The sequence below is a fragment of the Talpa europaea genome, assembly GCF_964194135.1.
Source record: "Talpa europaea genome assembly, chromosome: 6".
Lineage (NCBI taxonomy): Eukaryota > Metazoa > Chordata > Mammalia > Eulipotyphla > Talpidae > Talpa > Talpa europaea.
In genome coordinates, this window is record NC_140072.1 from 91,650,000 (window position 1) to 91,672,129 (window position 22,130).

The 22,130-nt window shown below is 39.6% G+C and overlaps 1 protein-coding gene across 3 annotated transcripts in view; it reads right to left on the minus strand.

The window, feature by feature from the left end:
* The window catches only part of MTUS2 (microtubule associated scaffold protein 2), a gene marked incomplete at both ends in the record, with an annotated part of 339,837 nt that overhangs the window by 111,177 nt on the left and 206,530 nt on the right, over nucleotides 1–22,130 (minus strand). For all 3 annotated transcript variants that reach the window (XM_084235099.1, XM_084235098.1, XM_084235097.1), the window contains 2 exons: nucleotides 3,114–3,325; nucleotides 14,120–14,218. In XM_084235099.1, the coding sequence (XP_084091225.1) occupies nucleotides 3,114–3,325; nucleotides 14,120–14,218 (311 nt within the window). The remainder of the gene's footprint in view (nucleotides 1–3,113; nucleotides 3,326–14,119; nucleotides 14,219–22,130) is intronic.

Below are 22,130 nucleotides of genomic sequence, written 5' to 3' on the forward strand. Positions count from 1 at the left end.
GGTGGAGCAGGAGCTGGGAGGGAGTGCTGCCTGGCTCTGCACCGTACTCCACTAGCCACGCACTGTCGATGAAAATGCAGAGAAACATGTGCAGAGTTCCAGAAGGGTCTTCTAATTGGTAGAACAGCTGTGAGCTCATCTCTTCATAGCTGGCATGCTCAGCTGTGACCATGTCTCCCACATAATAATAGTGCACTGGTTTCCCATAGGAGTGACACGGGGCACCTCAAGTTCACTAGACCTGGTAACAGAGGGTTCCATCACTACAGTATGATGTGGCTTTTCCTCAGTTTTCCCAGCTGCTCTCATGCCATATCATATTTTCTTGGTCTAATTTGGTATTACTAGTAAACTCTCAAATCAATCCTCTGAAGCCACATGGAATACATGACAGCCTGCATGGTAGCCACTATGTTCAATTATAAAACACTTTTTAAAATGCCCATTTTTCCTTTAGGGGTTTATCTGGAGAGCATTGAGATAAGAAAGAAAAGAACACATTGTGTAGGCGGTGAAATGCCATGGTCATTTGGGAGGTCTGTTTGAAGTTGCTGGTGTGATTTACTGAAAAGAAAATGAAATTCATGTCCACCATCTATCTTGCTGAAATGCCAAATGCAGCTCTAGTGGTAGGGAGGTCCAAGGGAGATGCCTGCAAATCACCTGCTGGTCTCCTTTGACCTCTGACTTAAGAGTCATGTACATACTGCAGAGAAATAAATCCCATGGTCCATGGGCCAACAAAGTATTCCCAGGCACAGAAATCCATTAACTATGGGGAACTGACCCTTAATTTCAGCACAGGAACTCTCTTTTCTGCTGTGATGCCATAAGTGGGGTTCAAAGGTTCTAACTTGTAAAACACAGAGTATACTGTCCATGTTACATCAATGTCTGTTGGTACATCTATCTATAGGAAACCTCTATAAAGGACTGGTTAGGATTAATTTAAGGACACTGTGGATGACACACGCAAGGAGCATCCCAGAGTGGACAGAATAACAAAGTAACTGTTACTAGAGAAGCTCAATGAATAACCTGTTTTCTTCTCTTTATAAAAGATTTGATAGTGAGTGGAAAATATATGTCCAGCTGAAGAACAAAAATATATCCTTTTTTCTTGAATAAAAAAAATGTTCAGTATTTACCATGGAGAGTCAGGTCTCTCAGCACCTTAAAAGGGTGTACAATTTTGGGCCTCCCCTGGTGGCGCAGCGGTTGAGCACTGGGCTGCGAAGCTGCCCGCAGCCTCTGCAGCACTGGTTCAATCCCCGGCTGCCAGCGAGGGTCCCAGACCTCTCCTGCCATGCCCGCTGCTCCCCTCAGCAGTATATTTCATCGTTCTGCCTGTTCTGTTCCCTGCTCTGGCTCTGGTGAATTCTCTCACCCTCCCGCTTCTGACTGTACCCAGTGCTTGTATAAATAAATAAATAAATCTTTTTTAAAAAAGTGTATAATTTTAATTCTCACAGGGGTGTATATACAGCCTCTGCAGCTGTTCAAGGTTGACACCAACAGTGCTAGACCAGAAAGCACACATGCAATTCAAATTGGTCATATTTATACAATGGACTATTACTTAGTGATCAAAAAAGACAAGCTCATGTCATTTATGGCAACCTGGATGGAACTGGAAGAAATTATGCTAGGAGAAATTAGAAGAAAAAGGACAAAATACCAGATAGCCTCACTTATATGTGGAATATAGAGAAGCCAACAAAAGGTCAAGAAAAAGTCAAAACTAGCAAGTTGACTATAGAACATATAGCATAGGGGGAGGTGGGAGGGGGACATAAGGGGGGTGGGGGGGAAGAACACAAGGGAACATGGTGATGGCTCACAGGTGATAAGGTGGTTAGAGAAGTATGGGTACTACATGATGTAAGAAAAAATAAAGAGATAAGTAAAGAATTGGTAATAAAAATTAATGAATTGGTCATTTATTGCCTGTGCTAAGATAGTGGTTAGGAAAGAGGCTGAAACCATTGGTAAAACTGAAATCTGTTCATCTTGTCTTTCATTACAAAAACAAATTGATAATTGGCTCCTTCTGCTAAAAGCTTTAAGCAAAAAAGAAAAGGACACTAACAAGAAGGGCATCTCAGGCTTTTACACCGTAGGATATCGTGAAAGGTCAGAGTCCTCCACACTTTCAGGCAGATGATTGGGAAAAAAAAAATCAACCAGTGGTCATGCGGTGCTACTTAACATCCTTCTGATTTTCTTCTTTAAATTGTTAGAAATTTAGTTTGTTCATTTAGAGAGCATTTACATAGCATTTGTACTTCCTCTAATTTATAGACAAAAGAAGGTCCACAGGAAATTTAAAATGTCCTGTGGGTTTTTAATATGCTGTTTCACAATGTTTAAATCTTGAAGGTAAATTTCCTTTTCTCTCCCAAACATGCCTTGGCTACTTCGAGCTGGAGCACAAAAGCATTCAGATACCAGGCTCCCCCAACCTCTGTCCACCAGCATCCCCCAACCCCTGTCCACGTGGAGGGCTGGAGGCTTAGCCACTCCGTGGTTAATAAACTCAGTGTCCAGAACCTCCTGACTGTGATTTGCTGAGAAGAAACCAACCCTTCCTACATTTTCAGGGAAACACAGGGGGCAGGGAAGACTCCCCACCTCCCCTCCTGAAGCTGTGCTGTGAACACTGCCCTGAGGGGAAGCCCAGGGCTGGCACATTCCATTTCCCACAACAGCCCCTGGGAACAGCACTGCCGCCCTGTCTCTATTTAAGATGAAATGAGCAGAAGTTTCAGAGTTTGGATCTCCTATCTACAATGCAAACAATCATTCTCTGTTTTCCTCAAAGAAATCACTTTCAAATGGTACGTTTATATCCTTTCTACTTTTACAAAATTTTCCCTTTTGAAGTCAAGGTTACTAAGTCATCCTTCCAGACTAACTTCTTCCACACCTAAGTATAAACACGGCTCCCCGTACATGACATGCTGCTGCAGGAGATTCTGAATGACCTTCTGAAAACTGAATCCCAACTCTAACCCTAAACCCAAACTAGAAATACACACACGAATAACCATCTCCATGACCGCCCTCCCCGCCTCAATGAAAAGCACTTCAACATGCACCAAACGTGGCCTCACCTTTCCAAAGAAATGCTGAGTGGACACGGCAAGTGCCTGGAAGCCACGGATGGCCTTTCTCAGCTCCCCCTGGGCCAGGCCCAGCTGCCGGGCCTGCTGCTCACACCGCTCCTTCAGCCGCTGAACCAGCTGCCGCTCTGCTTCACGGGTCTGCAGGTCTGGCTTGGGGGAAAACCCATTTCTGGGAGCTGTGGCCCTCTGCTTGGGGTATCCTACAAGGAAAAAGAGTCGCTTGTGAAAAAAAAAAAACCAAACAGCCCAAATACGACATCCCCATTATTACAGAAGGATTTCATCAAGAACAAGAAGCCAAGAAGGAATTGCCGATGGTTTGTCATTTTAGATAGCAAAAGGGGGAAAAAAGACAAGGACTTAACATCTTTGCCATTTCTGTGCTTCTAAGGGAAAGGTTTCATGTTTAGAAAAAGAACAACAGACTAAACTGCCAAGTTCCTTCCAGTTTCCTACATTTTTTTCAAGTCTGCTTCAAAAGATTGAAGCATTATTTGCTTTCTTCAAGGGGGATACTCTTTGAAAGTGTCTAATGGGAAATCAGCTGGCCCAGGTCGAAGTCACTCATATGATAACCTCACAGTCTTGTAATTGGGCATCAGGGAGTGATGCCTATGTGCCCTTTTCTCCTTTCCATGGTCGTGCTAATGACCTCTTCTTCAATGTCAAGTTCATCACAACCCCAGAACCTGTTCCAGGGATTTCTGGCTTTAAATTGCTACATCATTAATGTCCTCCAAAATATTCCTACCATATGTCCACTTCACACCACTTCATGACTAAAGGCCAGTCCAAACACCATTGCCTCTCACCTTCTGATGGGAAGCTCTGCTTTCCCTACAAGATGATCTTTATAAACACTAAGTAGCTCCACTTGTGCTCAGTTGCAGCAAGAAGAAAGTTTTCATCATTTGTATCATGGACCCCAGAGCTTCTGAGATCTGACTCCTGCTAGGTAAGTGTCAGGTAGGGACTACAGAGGAAGGACCAGAAATTCCACCACAAGGGGCTGCAAGCGGAGTGGGGATTTTTTTTTTTTTATCACCTCAGAAAGCATCTTCTTCTTCTTCTTTTTCTTTTTAAAGATTTATTTATTTTTATACAAGAACTGCGGTACAGGTTAGAGGCGTGGGTGGATGAGAAGATTCACCAGAGACACAGAGACATAGTGGGGAGCAGAACAGGCAAACTGACTGAAATACACTGCTGAGGGGAGCAGTGGGCAAGACAGGAGAGGTCTGCTGCGCCATGTGGGTATCTCCCTGGCCAGCCAGGAAGCGAACCCACGCTGCAGAAGATGCGGACAGCTTCACAGCGCTGCGCTCAACCCGCTGTGCCACCGGGGAGGCCCGGAGTGGGGATGTTTTAAGGAGAGGTGATTTTCTTGGTGATTTTTGAAGGCAAGGCTTCAGGAAAGAGCAGGGGGACCAGCACTGCATGTGGGCACAGACTGACGAGAGTCCTCCTGGAAACCAGTGTGAGGCTCACACGTACCCACCAAGAACCTCCAGACGTGCATTCTTGCCTGGGCTCAAGCAGATCACTTTCTAGATGTCACATGGACACTGATCTACACACTGAGGAATAAACTTTAATATTTCCAATATTCTTTTGTCTTCCCCTCTGCTTCCCAAATATGAGGGAGTAATATGTACAAAAGCCCAGAAAATAGCACTGTCTTTAGGACCTGATATACCAGACACAGTAATGGGCCTGTGAACATACAAGTGGCCACATATTGGGCCTCCCTGATGGCGCAGGCGGTTGAGCGCCGCACTGTGAAGCTGTCCTAGCCTCTGCATCGTGGGTTCTATCCCGGCCGGGGAGAAATGCACATGGCGCCGCAGACCTCTCCTATCTCACCCGCTGCTCCCCTCAGCAGTGTATTTCGTCAGTCTGCCTGTCTGTTCCCTGCTCTGTCTCTGGTGAATCCTCTCACTCTCCAACACATTTGGTCTGTACCCCGGTTCTTGTATAAATAAATAAATCTTTAAAAATAAAAAACAAGTGGCCACATATTTTAAGGCAAGAAGGGTTAGTTCATCTAAATACTACTGTTAATTTAATGACAATCATGTTAATTTTAATTTTTTGCCACTTAGATCAGAGATTGCAATGTAATCTCACCTAAACATATCAAGCTATTAATGACTTAATGGAATAAAAGATACAAAATTACTATTTCATAAAAACTATCTCTGTGACAGAACAGAGATATTATTATGAATATTATGAATATTATGCACAGAACATAATATTCCAGGAGATTTACTTGCATGTTGTAGGCAAAGCAATCTTACTATATACTTAATCCCAACATTCTCAATACTGGAAATAAAGGAGAAATAATTACCAAAACAAAATTTGAGAGATTATATTGCCTGTGTTAAATTCCATGACACAGTCTAAGACCCAAGGCAATTTTTTTCCCTTGTGATTACTGTTTATCATTTTATTATTGTGGCTGCTGATTTTATAAAACACTTCAGTGTTTTAATTAATGTGTTGAGATACCAGGTACCTACCTCTTATAACAGAAGACACTTCTTTTAGAAATCTAAAGGAATAATAAAACATACTTCCAGCTCAGTGAATTAAAAGTAATCATTATTTATGGCATGGTCACCTCTGAGCTTGTGGATACTAGTAACTACTTATGTTGTCTTGTAATTTTGGCTATCAGATTTGCTCCCTTATCATCATTACTATTGTTTTTATCAGAATTATTACATTAGCAATTATGTTCAAGGGTAAATGAGAAATATAACAGGAGCTGGTAGAATTCTTTTCTTGGTATTTACTTTAATATTGGTGTTATTATAATATTACTTTCATTCACACACTCAAAATTCCAGTGTTTTATTGAGTAATAAGATGCTTAGTTCATAATTCTACTCCTGGGGCCACTGGCCAATTGACATGCTGAACCAAGACAGATGCCCCCTGAGAACATCAGCATTTGGTATCAACACACCAAGTGGCAATGCAACTGCTTCATGACACCAAACTACCTTATGAAACCTGTCATTGTTTGGGACTCCTGGTTGACTGCACATCTTATATTCAACCACTGTCACAACCAAGACTAAGGTCTAGGCCCCAGTACTGACTCCAGGAAAGAAACACAGAGATAAAGTTGGCTGTGGAGTTCTCTAAGACTTTTAGTTGAAAATGGTTCTGCCATTTTCTACATACATCAAATATAACATTGCCTAGCATTATAACCATTTTGCTGTCAGTGGTACATTTTCCATTCTCACTTAAAATAACCTTCATTCTTGTGCTGAAAACTTTATAGCTAACTCCCTGCAGTATTATCCTGTCACTATCCTGTCTGTCCCTATGTCAGCACACCCCCAGGATGGTAACTAAGGACAGCTGTGCTGGCTCTCTACCATCTTGGGGGTGGAGAGCCTATATTGAAAGATGACTGACACAAAGTCAGCTCTACCTGTTTCAATAAAAATTAAAGAGGATTTTATTTGCATCTGCTGTCTTCTTTTAAAAGCAGAATACAATGAAGCTAAAATACCTACCTGCTTAGGAAGTCAGGGGTTAATGGGGCAATGAGATACACAGCTTTTGGAGGCAGTAATCACATATTGCTTGTAAAACTCATGGCCAGCACTGGGATGAGATGCATTGATGATAACTTACTCTGACTGCTTCCATCCATATTTCTGTGGAAGAGTCACAATGCACACATTGTTTATTTTTATTAATGAAGTACTATTATTGTTTTATAGTGTTGGAATATTTTGACAATGTAGGATTTCTTCCCTCAGGTGACCATGCACACTATTTATTTATTTATTTATTTATTTATTTATTTATTTATTTATTTATTTATTTATTTATTTATTATTTTTAAATTCTTTTGAGTAGAAGAACTAGGGTATAGGCCAGAGATGGAGTAGGTAAGAGGACTCACCAGAGACAGAGAGGGGTACATAACAGCCAGATTTACTGAAATACACTGCTAAGAGGAGCAGCAGGCAAGACAGGAGAGGTCTGCTGAACGGTATGTGGGTTAGCTCCCTGGATGGGGATCGAACTCAGGCAGTCACAGTGATAGTGCTGAGACTTAACCCCTAGGCCACTAGGGAGCCTGACCATGCATACTTTAAATGAAGGACATGCCCTGTCCCCTGAGGACATTTGTCTGTGCCAGAAAGTTTGTCATCATTTCCTTTGATGTTCCTTGCAGTGTTTATAGCTCACCCTTGAACAACTCACTTTGAACTGCAAGGGTCCATGTATATGTGGATTATTTTTTTCTATCAAGTGATTCTGCAACATAGATTCAGTAGGTTGTGAACATGCCCACATGGAGTGCTGACTGTAAGTTATACTTGAATTTTCAACTGGGGTTGGAGGGAGGACATTCAGTGCCCCTAAACCGAGTTGTTAATGTTCCTGTGTATATTGCTTCTGGGAGGGGTGAAGGCGGGCACTCTGCTAACCTCACTCAGTAGCCAGGTGAAGCCTATTTACCTGTGTTTAGTCGCTTTCCAAAATAAATAAATAAATAAAAATAAAGTTCTGATTTCCTATGATATCCTTCTGATTTCTATCCAGTCAAATTAGGAGATTTACATCAAGAATAAAGACATTGAAAATAGGACTGAATGATGGTATTGGAAGCTTAAATGAAATATAAAGAGAGCAGAAATGCTAGTGTTTTGCTGGCTGCCTATTGTAAACTTCCCAAGTGTTGATGAGTCTTATCCTCCATGCACTCTTCTACATGAAATATATGAGCAGAGACACCTGGACTGGTGTCTTGTCATGACTTACAGACAGAGCTGGTTTTGCATTGTATGTTTCACATTATGTGTGTGGACAACAATATGGAGAGCTTTTATTGGCACTACATTGTGAACGATATTGCAAGGCCACGTGGGAGAGCAAGGCCAGGCCCTTGGTCTCAGGTTCCCCACCTCAGGGGGTGGGGACCCTTTTGTGTGGGTCTCAGGGTCCTGACTCCTCAGCCAGGGGTCTTACCACTAAGCACAATGATGATCTACTCTACGTGATCTCAACACATCACAGGTTTAGGGTATGTTCTAAATCTAGAATGTCATCTCATTATCAAAATCATACCCCAATCACAATTTCTTTCTAGCTATCTTACTAGCTGCATAACTCTAGTTAGGGAACTAGAGGACAAAACCAGTGAGTGACCTTAGATTCTCACAAAGGTGAATGCAAGCAGTTTGCGTGCAAAGGCTGAGCACTGGGGAGAATACACTCCTTGAAAATGGAAAGGATTTATTAAAAATTCATCTGCAGCCATCAGGTCACTAGCCAGAGGATTTGAATGGATAGAAAGCGTGGTTTAATTTTAAAGTTGCAAATGTAACTGACATAACAAACTGACAGTGCAGTATTGGAACCTTCACGTTCATAACATCAGAGATAGCCCACGACTATAACACATTTAAACAAAAAAGAAATGAATTACAGCACACAACTTTGATAGCTTTCCAGTTTCAGGAAAAGTACTTCATGAGTTCAGTCAACATTGTAAAAGAAAGGAAATTTGTGTAGTGTAGACTGGCACCAGCTGGACACCCCAGGGAACACAGGTGCTGAGTTCTTTGTGATCTTGGAGAGGCTTTATTTTTCTTAATTCAATTTAAATTTATTTGAGAATTTTGCACAGTAGCATGCTATTTTCCTACTCAGTAGTAGTAGCACCTGTTTGTCTGGGGTTAGTTAGTGATGGGAAAGGTTGAGGAACAGATGGCATGTGGGTGGAAAATGTCCTTCTAGCAAGTCCTCTTGTGGGTGAGGACAGGAAGGAGTAAATGGGGCCACACCCAAACATTAAATAACTGACCTACAATACCCTGTAGAAGGAGTTTATATTTCCCATTTCAAGGAAGCAGATTCTTTTCTATTTTGATGTATAGGAGACAGAAAAATAACAGGAAGTTACAGCCAGGATTTCCAAAGCCAACTACAATAAAATTGTTACTATAATTCACTCTCTAGACAAAATAAAAATTGATATATTCTCATATTCAGGAAATTTCTTATTATTTACAAGTTATAAGTTAAAACTGAGCTCCTTTCACTACAGGTAAAAAATCATGGTATAGTAGAGTTATAGCAACTGCTAAATTTTAATTCTAAAATATAGCTATTTTTAAAGTAAGAAGGATCAAATTTATCTTCTAATCTTAAACTACCTCAAAAAATTTGACTGGAATATATAAGACCATGTTTTTCAAGATATTACCATGAGACAATGAAGTACAGCAATTCCTGACAATCAGAAAACAAATGAGGTGACTCTTGTACCCTGCTGCTATGAACTGAATACTTTCCTTCTCTCAAAATTCACATTTTAAAGTCCCAATGGCATGGTATTTGGGGGTGGGATTTTAGGGAAGTAGTTAGATCATAAGTCTCAATGAATGGGATTAGTGCAAGAAGGCATTTGACTGTAAACTAAGAAGGGCCCTTACCAGCAAAGCTTACTCACTGCTCTTGGACTTCCTGTTCTCCAAAACAGTGAGAAATTATTTTCTATTGTTTAGGCCTCCCAGACAATGGTGTTTGATAAAGCAGCCTGAACTGACTAATACACTAGCATAATGCTCTTAAATGTGAATAGAACCTGTGATAAAGATGAGACACAACTTTCATGATTATATTACATTCTGTACCAAGAAGATTACCCTTGGTGAGCTTCACCTAATCAGGTGAGTCCACTAAGAGTAGAGTGCTATCCAGCTGATCACAGAGAAAGAAGTCAGAGATTTGAGGCTTGGGAAAGATTCAATACACCACTATTGTTTTGAAGATGGAGGAGGCCACATTGCAAGGAATATGGTGGCCCTAAGTGTTAATGTTGAACTCTGATTAAGGCCAAGAAGGAAATAGGATTTCAATTTTATAATACAAAACTACAATGAACTTGTTCTACCAGCAACCTGAATCAGTTGGAAGGTAGAATTTTCTCCAGAACCTTCAACTAGAACTCAGCTCACTGTTACTTGGAACTCAGCCTGTAACACTCTAAGCAGACACTGCAGTGAAGTCACATTGTACATGTGACATACAAAAATGGGAACTAACAGATGAGCATTATTTTTTTAAAGGAAAAAAATAGTGAATATTTAATGAAAGAAGCTATCCAAAATGAAGTACACAGAGGAAAAAAGACTCAATGAACAGAATATCACTTTGGACATAAGCTGTGGCACAACTTCAAGTGGCCTAACATATGTATAACTGGATTCCCTAAGAAGCAATGGCATTTTTTTCCCCAAAATTTCATGAAAAATGTATTCTCACAGATCTAAGAAATCTCAGCCAGCTTCAAGCATAAAAATCATGAAGAAAATTATATCAAAGCATATAATAATCAAATTGTTCAAAACAAATGATAAAGAGAACATCTATAGAAAGCAGCTGGAGAAGAGAAAGACATTAGGCACAGAGAAAATAAGAGCAACAATTTTTCATTGGAAACCACTCAAACCACAAAGAAGTCAATGAGACAACATCTTTAAATGCTTAACCGAGAAAATGCCAATTTAGATTCTGAACAAAGTAAAACTATCTATCAAAAATTCAGGTAACCAAAAATTGAAATAATTCATCACAACCAAACCTCCAATATAAGCAATATTAAAGGAAATATTTTAGGCAGAAGAAAAATGATGTTTGATGGAAATTTGGATCCATACAAATAAAGAACATTAGAAATGAGAACTAATCTCACAAATGAAAAGATATTTTTCATACTTAAATTTCTTAAAATAACTGAGTGCTGATAATCATAATAACATAGTATGAATTTATGACATATATAAACTAAAACGTTTGACAGCAAAAACACAAAAGCCAGTAAGAACACACACTTGCAAGATTCTTACACTAATATATGAAGTGATATGATATCACTTGAAGCTAGAATGTAAAAATTTAAAAATGTAGATGATGGACCCTAAAGCAACCACTAAACTGGCACTCTTTTACACTACTGTTGGAAATATAATGTGGTACAACTACTTTGGAAAAACAGTTTGGAAAACTTTTTTAACATTTTATTTATTTTTTTTTAAATGAGTTTATTTCCCCACAGACTTGTACTGTTTCTTTTTCTTTTTCTTCTTTTTTTAAAAAGATTTATTTATTTATTTATACAAGCACTGGGTACAGTCAGAAGCGCAGGAGGGTGAGAGAATTCACCGAGCCAGATTGGGGAGCAGAGCAGGCAGAAGGACTGAAGTACACCGCTGAGGGGAGCAGTGGGCAGCAGTAGAGTTCTGCGCGCCATGTGGGACCCTCCTCTGGTGGCCGGGGAGCAGCCGGGGATAGAACCAGCATTCAGAGGCTGCGGGCAGCTTTGCAATCCAGTGCTCAACCACTGCGCCACCGGGGAGGCCCTTTTTTAACATTTTAAAGAATAAACATTTAACTACTATGACCCAGTCATTCCAGATGTTTGCCCAAGAGAAATGAAAGATGTCTTAATCAAGACTTCTACAAATTGGAATAGCAGTATTTACTTATAATTGTCAAATACTTGGGTGGGAGTTGGGGGGACCAAAGTGCATAATAGGTAAACAGAAAAATTGTGGCATCCTCACAGCAGTGGAATACTATTTGTCAATGAAAAGGAATGAACTATGGCAACATGAATGGCTCTCAAAATAATTATACTGAGTAAAAGAAGGCAGATAAAAAAAGCACACATGTGATTCCATTTATATAAAACTTTAGAAAATGCAAACTCTTTAATAATGACAGAATGGGGGTTGGGGGATGGGTACTCAGAGGAAGGCAGGTAGGATTATAAATGGGAACAGGGACCCTTTGCTATCTTGATTTGTACATCTGTGTCAAAACTTATCAAATTGCATACTCTAAATACATGTAGTTTAGTATTTGTTAACTGTACCACAATAAAGATGTTTCAAAACTACAGCATCACTAACTTTCTTTTGTTTAGTATTTTCATGGTATAAATATTTCCATTGTTTTCCTTTGAACCTTTTAATATTCCCATATTTTAATGTACATTCGTGAACAGTCTAAACTTTATAGCATATGAGAGGCACTTTATGAATACTTTTTGATTAATATTCTGGCAATCTAAATCTTTGATTTAGTCTAGAGAGTTTAGTTCATAAACATTCTTTTTGACATTTGAAGTCATTTCTAATCTCTTATGGTATTCTTCCAATTTCCCCCATCACCTTTTCCTTCTTCCCCCTTTATTCCTGTTTTTTTTTTTCTTTCCTCTCTTTACTTGCATTTTTCTGCATTGAAAAAAAATCCTTATTTCATCTCTTTCCTCTCTTTTGGTTTGGTAAACTATTGTTACCATAGAAATTTTAACATACATATTGTAAATTAACAAAGGCTAAGTTTACACAATACCTCTTCTCACTCTTGTTCCCTAGAATATTAGGACCTTACTCATGGTGGCTTCTTTCCTTGTGTGAAATAATTTTACATTTTATTTTCCAATGTGAACACAAGTATTGCAGCATCTTAAACTGAATTTTCAGACCACAGTGGTAGCTGGATTAAAAGCTCCCAAATTGAGGAAGGGCAAATCGATTGGGGGGTGGAGAATTTTTTTTTTTTTTTTAAAGGAGTCAATTTTTTTTTTAGATTTATTTATTTATTTATACAAGCACTGGGTGCAGTCAAGTGCAGGAGGGTGAGAGAATTTGCCAGAGCCAGAGCGGGGAACAGAACAGGCACACTGATGAAACACACTGCTGAGGGGAGCAGCAGGTGAGACAGGAGAGGTCTGTCGCGCCATGTGGGACCCTCGGGGATCGAACCAGCGCTGCAGAGGCTGTGGGCAGCTTCACAGCCCAGCGCTCAACCACTGCGTCACCAGGGGAGGCCCTGGTGGGTGGAGAATCTTAAGAGAGGGCATCCCCACTTCCCTCAACCCAACATTCCAATAGGTCAGTCTCCTCTCTCAGGATAAGTTTTTTTTTCTTCCTAGTTCATCCTTCAGCCACTGAAGGTGTGTGTTGCCTGTCTGAAATTTGAGATTTTTGCAGGGTCCACTGATCCATCTCCCACCCTATTTAGGCATTAGTTTTGTCTTCTGATTCTCACATGTGTGGCTTTGGCTTTCTTCCTATACATTTCAAGGTACCCAGAAATTTTAACAAATATTTTATTTTCCAAGATTTCTGGTTAATAGTTTAGTGACTAAGCAAGAAGTTTTGGGATTCTGAGTACCTCTGTATATAGAGTGCCTAGGCTTAAATCAACATGCTATTATTTATTTCCTGTGATGTTGGATAAATTAATGAAAATCTCTATACTTCAATATCCTCACATGTAAAGAGGGCAATAGTAGGACCTGTCTCAATATAGCTATTGTGGTCATTAAATAGATTCATACATTTAAGAATTTAGACCATATCTGGCATACAGTGAGAACACAAATATTAGCTCTAGCTATTATTGCTATTATTTTCATGCTTAAAGAAAATGATCTGATTTTATATTTGGATTGTATTCTACACAGGGGTTAATGCCTTATAATATGGATTTTTATAATAAATAATTTTCAGATTTCAAATGATCGTTTACTCATATTTGAATGTAAAGAAATGGTTTCCTCATTGTCAAAATAAGTTTTTGATAGGCTTTACTTGTCTGCTTTTCTTCCTTTTAGAAAATAGTATCTCTTGAAGTTAGATCTTTAAAGTCTATTTTTAAATTACAAATTATTTCTATATACTGTTGGGATAGCAGATACTCCTACATGAAGAAGATTCTGCGACTTAAACTCAGCATAATAACATGTTGTTTTTAAAGACAAAATGATGGTGACAGCTGATTCATTTCATCTAGACTCAGAAAACATCATTATATGTATGTCAAGTCCTGGAACAATCACGCATACCACCTGGACTGGCACTGCTCCATTAATGCCATGTTTCAAAATAAATTTCAAGTCAAAGTCTTCTCCCCAAATAACACAGATCACATTTCTTAAGTACCTGGAGAATGAATCTTGGTGGTTGAAGCCACTATTCTCTTAGGTGATGAAACAGCAGGTTTATTAACATCTTGATCTTTTTGTACTTCTTTCTTTGTTCCTGTTTATTGTTTAAAAAGAGAAAATGAAAGTCTAATTACAACAGGAACAGTAACACAGTCGTTTGTGAAAAAGGAGGTTTAACAAAAGGCAAGCTGAACCAAAAAATAATATATTTAGATGATTTGTTGCTATGGTCACCACTCCCTGTGCCTCAGGAATGATATACTTGTTTATAGCTAGTGTGAGTGGTCACAGCTTAGCATGGCTAGGGAATAAGCACACTGCCATCTCTGATTTAATGCAAAACATCCCTGTTTCTGGAGGTCGCTGCATCCCAATGACTGACAAACTATCTGGGAATTAAAATGGGTACTGTTCTTAGCCACCAGCTCCATCTGCTGCCTCTTCCTGCTTAAACAATTTTTCAGAAGACAGAGAAGGAAGCTGTAGCTGAACATACAGCTAATGATTTCAGCATCATTGAGAGCTGAGCCCCCAGGGACATGGTTGGCCTATACTTAATTTCCATGAAGCTGCTCTGTAGTGGTGACCGGGAGGGTCTTTTAGCTCTCTGGCCTGTAGCTGAGTCCTTGTGGAACTTGCTGCCAACATTGGTCCCAGCAGAGTGGGATAAATTGACTGGGGGTGATATCTTAAGAACAATACACAGACACTCTTCAAATTATGTCCAGGGCCATGTAGGGGACAGTGCTGCTTCTCCTTTGTGCTGGGCACAGACACTCACCTTCACATCACCTTGATTAGAGGTCAAAGAACAACGGATGGATGATTACAGAAAAAAATACCAGGACATATCTAGATCTATTTCTGCTTCAGCATGGATTTTTCTTTTTAATTAAAAATATTTTTTAAATAAAAAAATGTTGTTGAAGTGACACTGGTTTACAACACTATATATGTTTTAGGGGTACAGGCTCAAATTTCTTCAAATGTATGTTACCATATACCTACCACCAAAAGCAGCAATAATCCTCTACCACCATCCACTGGGCCCCGCCCCCTCTAGTTCCCTCAGTCATATTTCTAGGGTTTGTTTTGGTTTAGTTTAGTCAGTTTCTTTGTTTTGTTTCTTTATATTTCACAAAAATGAAATCATCCAGTATTTGCCTTTTTCTTTCTGACTTCTGTCTTTTTTAAAAAAGATTTATTTATTTATGCATACAAGAACTGGGGTACAGGCCAGAGGAGCAGGGGGTGAGAGGATTCACCAGAGACAGAGTAGGAAACTGAACAGGTGGATTAACTGAAATACACTGCTGAGGAGAGCAGCGGGTGAGACAGGAGAGGTCTCCTGCACTATGTGGGTCAGCTCCCAGGCTGGGAATCAAACTCATGCTGCAGTGGCTGTGGACTGCCTCATAGTGCTGAGACTTAAGCCCTTGTGCCACCATGGAGGCCCTCTTTCTGACATTTCATTTGGCATATTGCCCTCTAGTTCCATCCAGGTTGTCATAAATGGTAAAATTTCATCTTTTTTATAGCTTAGTAGTATTTCATTGTGCATGCATACCATGTCTTCCTTATCCACTCAGGTGTCATTGGACACTTAAATTGTTTCCATAATTTGGCAATTTTAAATAGTGCTGTACTGAACATAGGAGTACATTTATACCTTTGAATTAGTGTTTTTGTAATCTTTGGGTAGATGTCTAAGAGAGGAATTGCAGGATCATATGGTAGATCTATTGCTATTACTATGAGAAATCTCCATATTGTTTTCCATAGAGGCTGAAATACTCCATATTCTCCACACTCTCACCAACATTTGTTGTATCTGGGAGATGATACTTCATTGTGGTCTTGATTTGCATTTCCTGATGATGAACACTTTTTCATGTGCCTATTGGTATCATGTGCCTGTCATTTTTGGCTCAGTGTCTATTTAGCTCTTCTGCCCATTTTTGATTGTATTCTTTGTTTTTTGAGTTGTATGAGTTCTTCACAGATCTTGATATTAACTCCTTTCAGATGTATGGGGTGGAAATATTTTTTCCATTCAATAAGTGTCTTTCAGTTTAAATAACAATCTTTCCTTAGACCCCCCATTTGACTTTCCCTGTTTTCTCTCTCTCTCCACCTCTCCTCCCCCACCCCCCCCAGTGCAGATGACGTTTCTAGTGCACAAATCCTCTTTGGCCTGACCAGCATCTTTTAATAGCACTCCTGCTGATGTTTAGGGAGTCAATCCTTTCCTCCTCTTGGTCTATGTGGCTGGGTGGGGTTGACACACCCATATCTGGAGGTGTGTGTGATCCACTATTGCCCATTCAGAGTGTTGCATCATTCTAGCATGACAGGGAATCCTAGTTTGAGAATGAAGACAAAATCCATGTTGGGACCATGAGAATCCTACCTTGAGTATTTTCCTGGAATTAACAAAAAATAATTTACATTTGTTAAATGCATAAGCCTGTATGCCATTAACTATCTTTGTCTCCACATGGGGAAAGTCTTTGTGAAGAAGAAGCAGAGGAAAAAGGACCAGGATATGGAAACATATTCATGATGACACTGTTGCAAGTCCTGGGAACTGTCATATCTCACATTAGCTTTATTTCCAAAACTTTCCAGTTATTGAGCTCACATCCCTCTGACCTTTTGCTTTTCTTTTTTGCCTAGGGCAGTTTGATTATATTTCTGTAACTTTCTGTAACTTGCAATATAACAAGACATGAGTTATATAATGCCAGTCAGAGAAAATTGCTCCTTAATAAAAATATGTACACACACTTCTCTCATGGAGCTGTACATTAGTGAAAAATACCTCTGTGTAGGGCCTCCCTGGTGGTGCAAGGGGTTAAGATGCATCCTATGAAGCTATCCACAGCCACGGCAGCACGAGTTTGATCCCCGGCCAGGGAGCTACCCACATGGTGCTGCAGACCTCTCCTGACTCGCCTACTGCTCCCCTCAGCAGCATATTTCAGTCAATATGCCTGTTCTGTTTCATATTCTGTCTCTGGTGAATCCTCTCACCCCCCACACCTCTGGCCAGTACCCCAGTTCTTGTATGCATAAACAAATAAATCTTAAAAAAATACCTCTGTGTAGTTTATACACACCAGGATTTAGAGCTATACAAAAGGATGCATATATACAAATATAGATTCCTACCATTGGAAACTCTGGGGTTGGAAGAAGAAGGTGGTAGGAGGGAGACGACATGTCAGCCCAGAGATTGTTTCAGAGAAGTCCACAGAAATTAATGTAAAACACTGTCACTGATCACGTTTACCAATTCCAGAAAACCACTACCAATCCAAATGAACCTAAAGTGATTCACGAATAGTAGAGCAGCAGAGGCATCCCAAGGTCTAGGTTGAAAGATGCTGCCTGGCAATTCATACATCACTCTTCAGGAAAGAGGACAAAATCAGTTTCTCATGTGGACAAAGATCTTCTACAGTGATCTGAGTGGCTGTGACAACTGTGGGAGGAAGCTTGTCCCAGAAGTGAACATCAGAAAAGTGTTCCTTATGGAGGCTCATGGCAAAGACCACTTGCCTGGGATCTGGGAGAATGTGGCTAAAGCTGCTGAGTTAAGAATGATTGGCTTGCTCTGAGGGTGAGGCTGTCATCTTAAAAAAGAAAATGCAGTGTCAAATGGTAATGGCTAATACAGAATGGTCATAAACACATCAAAAATAGAAAATGAATTAGATTTAAGATAATGGTTAGAAGAATGCTACACATTTTTTCATATAAAGAAATAAGCACATCAAAAAAATCAAAGGGAATCTTTACAGGCACTTAACCTCACACAATAGACTGAAAATTCCTGCAAGTAAATCTTAGTATAAGAAAAGATAAGAAACAAAAAAGAATAAAAAATATGCAGCAATAGCCTTTATCCCCCAATTATCTAAAGGTCTTACTCTGCACACCTGTGAAAGTGAGGTATTGGAGTAGACACTTCCCCCAGTCCACAGACCTGCCCAAGGAGAGAACATGAAAACCTAAGGAATGGAGAGGGGGAGGAACAAGCATAAAATGAAACACAAATGGGACAAGAATGCAAGTAATCATTGTACCGATGGAACTGAAAGGCGGTGGGTAGAAAAAAAAAAAGAAGGATGTAATAAGGAAATAGAGATTCTGATGTCACTTATGAGCAGAATGTGGAATGTTTGAAGGGAAGACTTACAAAAATTAAATAAAGGAAAATGCTATGCTATCCAGATGAGAGTATATCAAATAAAAGAGGAATTTCAGTGAGTTGAAGTGAGAGACAGAGAGACAGGCACTGATTCCAGAGGCTCTGCAGGGACAAGAAGAGAAGGAAAACTTTTTAGCTGTCAGTAGTCATTTAAGAAACATCAAAAGGAATATTAGTGAAGAAAGGAATTATTGAGGACAATATGAATATGACACTACACTTGAGAAGAGAATGGATTTTAACCCATTTAAGGCTCACCCCATTTCAAAGACCATTTATTGCTTGCATGAGGATAGACATTGTAGGTGGAACTATAAAGAATAAAGGCCTCAAATAGAGGTCTCAAAAACAACTGACCTTATAATACAAGCTGAATTATCCCCTGGGATACGATAAGGAATAATTTAATTCTGAAGACAGCGAAAGGTTAGAAGAATGAAGAAGTAGGCTATTTTTTGACAAATATTATAAAGGCTTTATAACCCCCCAATATATTTTTATTCATTTATTATGACAACAAGCATTCATCAGGTGCTGTTCCAGTGATAGACTGTTGTACATACTACAATGGAGGTTATATTTCATCAAGTGTATTTATTATAAACATTTATTAATGCCAAGTACCATCTCAAGGTGGTTTCTGTGTATATTATCTCTCTTTACTGTGCACACTGTTGGGGTATTACCACTGTATTGTTACTTTGCCAATGAAGAAACTGAAGGTATGAAGATTTTAACATCTCCTGGATGGCTGACCAGTGTGTGGCTGCCCCAGGATCTTTCTGTGATTTCCTCCCCTTATTTTAGTATATATTTCCCTGTGCTGAATGGCCTCCTTGGGTCATAGGAATCATGGGCCTTTCCCTACCTTCCCACCTGCATTCAGAAGCATGATGAATCTAGGTGAGCCTGATTCCATAAAAAAATTTAAAGGAAAGTAGGGTGGGCTAGGGGCAAGGATGCTCAAAGCAAAATGGAGAGATGGTAGAAAATATAGATGCTGAAGGTCTTCTATGGGTGTCACCAAAAGACAAAGGAATGGTTCAAGCTACTTGTTTTCTAAAGCTGGAGTTAGTGAATCCCTACCTCCTTCCTTCCTGGATCCCAACCAGAGTTCCTCTCTCTGACTCCTCACTCCTTTGGTAAATACACTCCCTCTTCCACTAGTGTTCTCAGTCTCTCTCAGAGCTACCCTCTCAAAAGGTTGTCACTTGCTCTCATTCTCTTCACCATCTTACCTTTGAGTCAGATGGACTCCTTCAAATTAATGCCTTTAACGAGAACTTGATCCCCCTGTGCTTGTGTAAAAACCCCCTTTCCTTGAGGTTCTGCTGGTTTCCTTACCCTAACACTGCTCCCTGCTGTCATCTAGCAACATGTTTTCTGTCCCCTCTTATCTTTGGGCATGGTCTTCCTCTTTAGCCCAGGTTACGCCATCATCCTGGCAAAGGTCAATAATCACATGCATAATTCATCTGACAACCCAGGCTTTCTATGACATTTGCTACTCCTGCCAGGCTCCTTTAATGGGGGCACATGAGCATTACCCTGGCCCTCATCTTCCCCTCTAAATCTCACATACTTCACTTCCTGAGCACAATCTTCTAACCTTCACTTGTCTGATGCTGTTGTTGCCAATCCATCGATTCACATCTCTTATCAAGCAATGAATCCTTTCCTCCCAAGCCAACAGGATCCTATTATCTTTCCTCATCTTTTGTGTCTCCTTTTGTGTCCAATCTAAAGTTGACCCCAATGTACTTCACTTCTATTATCTTGTCCACATTCCTGCTCTAGAATTATACATCAGCAGAAACCACAATGGTCACAATTATCTGCTGTATCCAACCCTAGTTTAATTCAGTTGTACTCAGGTCAGCTGGGTACACAGGGATATATAGATGAGACTACAAAATTTACAACGGCCAGCTATAACTGCAGCTCAACCACCTCCCACCCCGCAGGCCAGCACAATACAATCAATACAGTCCAGTGATTCTGTTTTTTCTCTTTATCTTTTGCATTTTTAAACCAAAGTTCTAAAACTCTGTTTCTAAAACATCATTCTGCAAGGCTTTAAGCAAACAAAAAAACCCCTATCTTGTCCTACTTTCCATAAGCCAAATTCATATTCATCATCTTCAATTTTTTAAGCTGTTTCCTTCGTATTTATCTCCATATATCTGTTATATCCTTGTAATTCTATTTTCAGGCATAACTTTAATAGTTTCCTAATATAAAATGTCAATTTTATTCTCTACAGATTATTTTCCACATTACTGACCTCATTAATAAAGTTTACCATAATTTTTGGTCAAGTTAGAATTCATTGTTAATCTTGTTACAATTACATAACTATTATTCACAATTGAGCAATTTCCTGACTAGTATGACTTTTTGTTTTCCCTGGATTTAATAGCTGCTTTGGTTTTTGTTTGCTTAGACTGCTATATGTCTTTTGCTTATTTTCCCCAAGAGTTATACTCTCCATCAGGATACAACTTTCTTTTCACAATTATGTACTGATTTCATTTGTTTCCCTAGAATCCTCAAATCTCTATTTTCCTCTGGACTGGCAATTTCTAGGAATGTAGCAAGGTTGACTTTCTCGAATCTCTATGCATCATCATTCTGGGAAATTCTGTAGCTACTTTGCTATGTTGGGTTCCTTTTTCTCTGAACCCCCCTCTCAGGTCTTCTTCTTCTTTTTTTTTTTTTTTTTGGTCTACTTCCATTTTTAATAGGGTGCTTTTTTGTAAAAAAAAAATTCCAGAGAGAAATATATGGGAAATAACTTACATGACATCCTCCATGGCTAAAAATTTCTTCATACCATTAATTATTTGACTTAATATAGAATTCTAATGTAAAAATCATTTTCCCTCAGAATTTTGAAGGCATTTCTCTTTTAGCTTCCAGGGCTTCTACTGAGGAGTTTGATGCCATTCTAAATTTCAACCTTTGTAGTATGTGATCTGTTTGTTCTCTTGGGAAGTTTTGGATACCTCTTCTTTTCCCCAGTGTTGTGAAATTTTGTGCTGATGTGCCTTGGTGTGGGTCACTTTTCATTCATTATACTGGGTAGTTGGTAGGCTCTTTTAATCTCTGTAAATTCTTATGGTACAGCTTTGGGAAATTTTTTTTGAAATGTTGTTTTGATAATTTCCTCCCCTCTGGTTTTCTCTGCTTCCTTGTTATGGAACTGCTATCCACATAGAGTTCATTTTTTTTTTTTTAAAGATTTATTTATTCAAGCACTGGGTACAGTCAGAAGAGCGGGAGGGTGAGAGAATTCACCAGAGCCAGAGCGGGGACGAGAACAGGCAGACTGACGAAATACACTGCTGAGGGGAGCAGCGGGCATGGCAGGAGAGGTCTGTTGCGCCAGGTGGGACCCTTGCCGGTGCCAGGGATTGAACCGGTGCTGCAGAGGCTGCGGGCAGCTTCGCAGCCCAGCGCTCAACCGCTGCGCCACCTTTCTTGCATACTGAGTGCCATGTACACAGGGGATATTTAGCCTATGGACATGACACTCAAATGCCCACAATTTAACTCACTGTTGCCTAATAACACTTCTCAATCTTTTCTCTTATCGTTAAATGTTTCTTTTGACCAAGTCAGAAACGTTAATCTCATTCTTGTCTTGTCTCTCTTTCTTGCTTCTTTATATGCAGTAAAACGCCAAATCGTGTGAAACATACATCATGAATCTCTCTTAAATTTAGTTTGCTTTTGTTTTCATAGTCACTGAAATTGCATAATTCAGACCAGCGTCGCTTCTCCTGCAGCACTC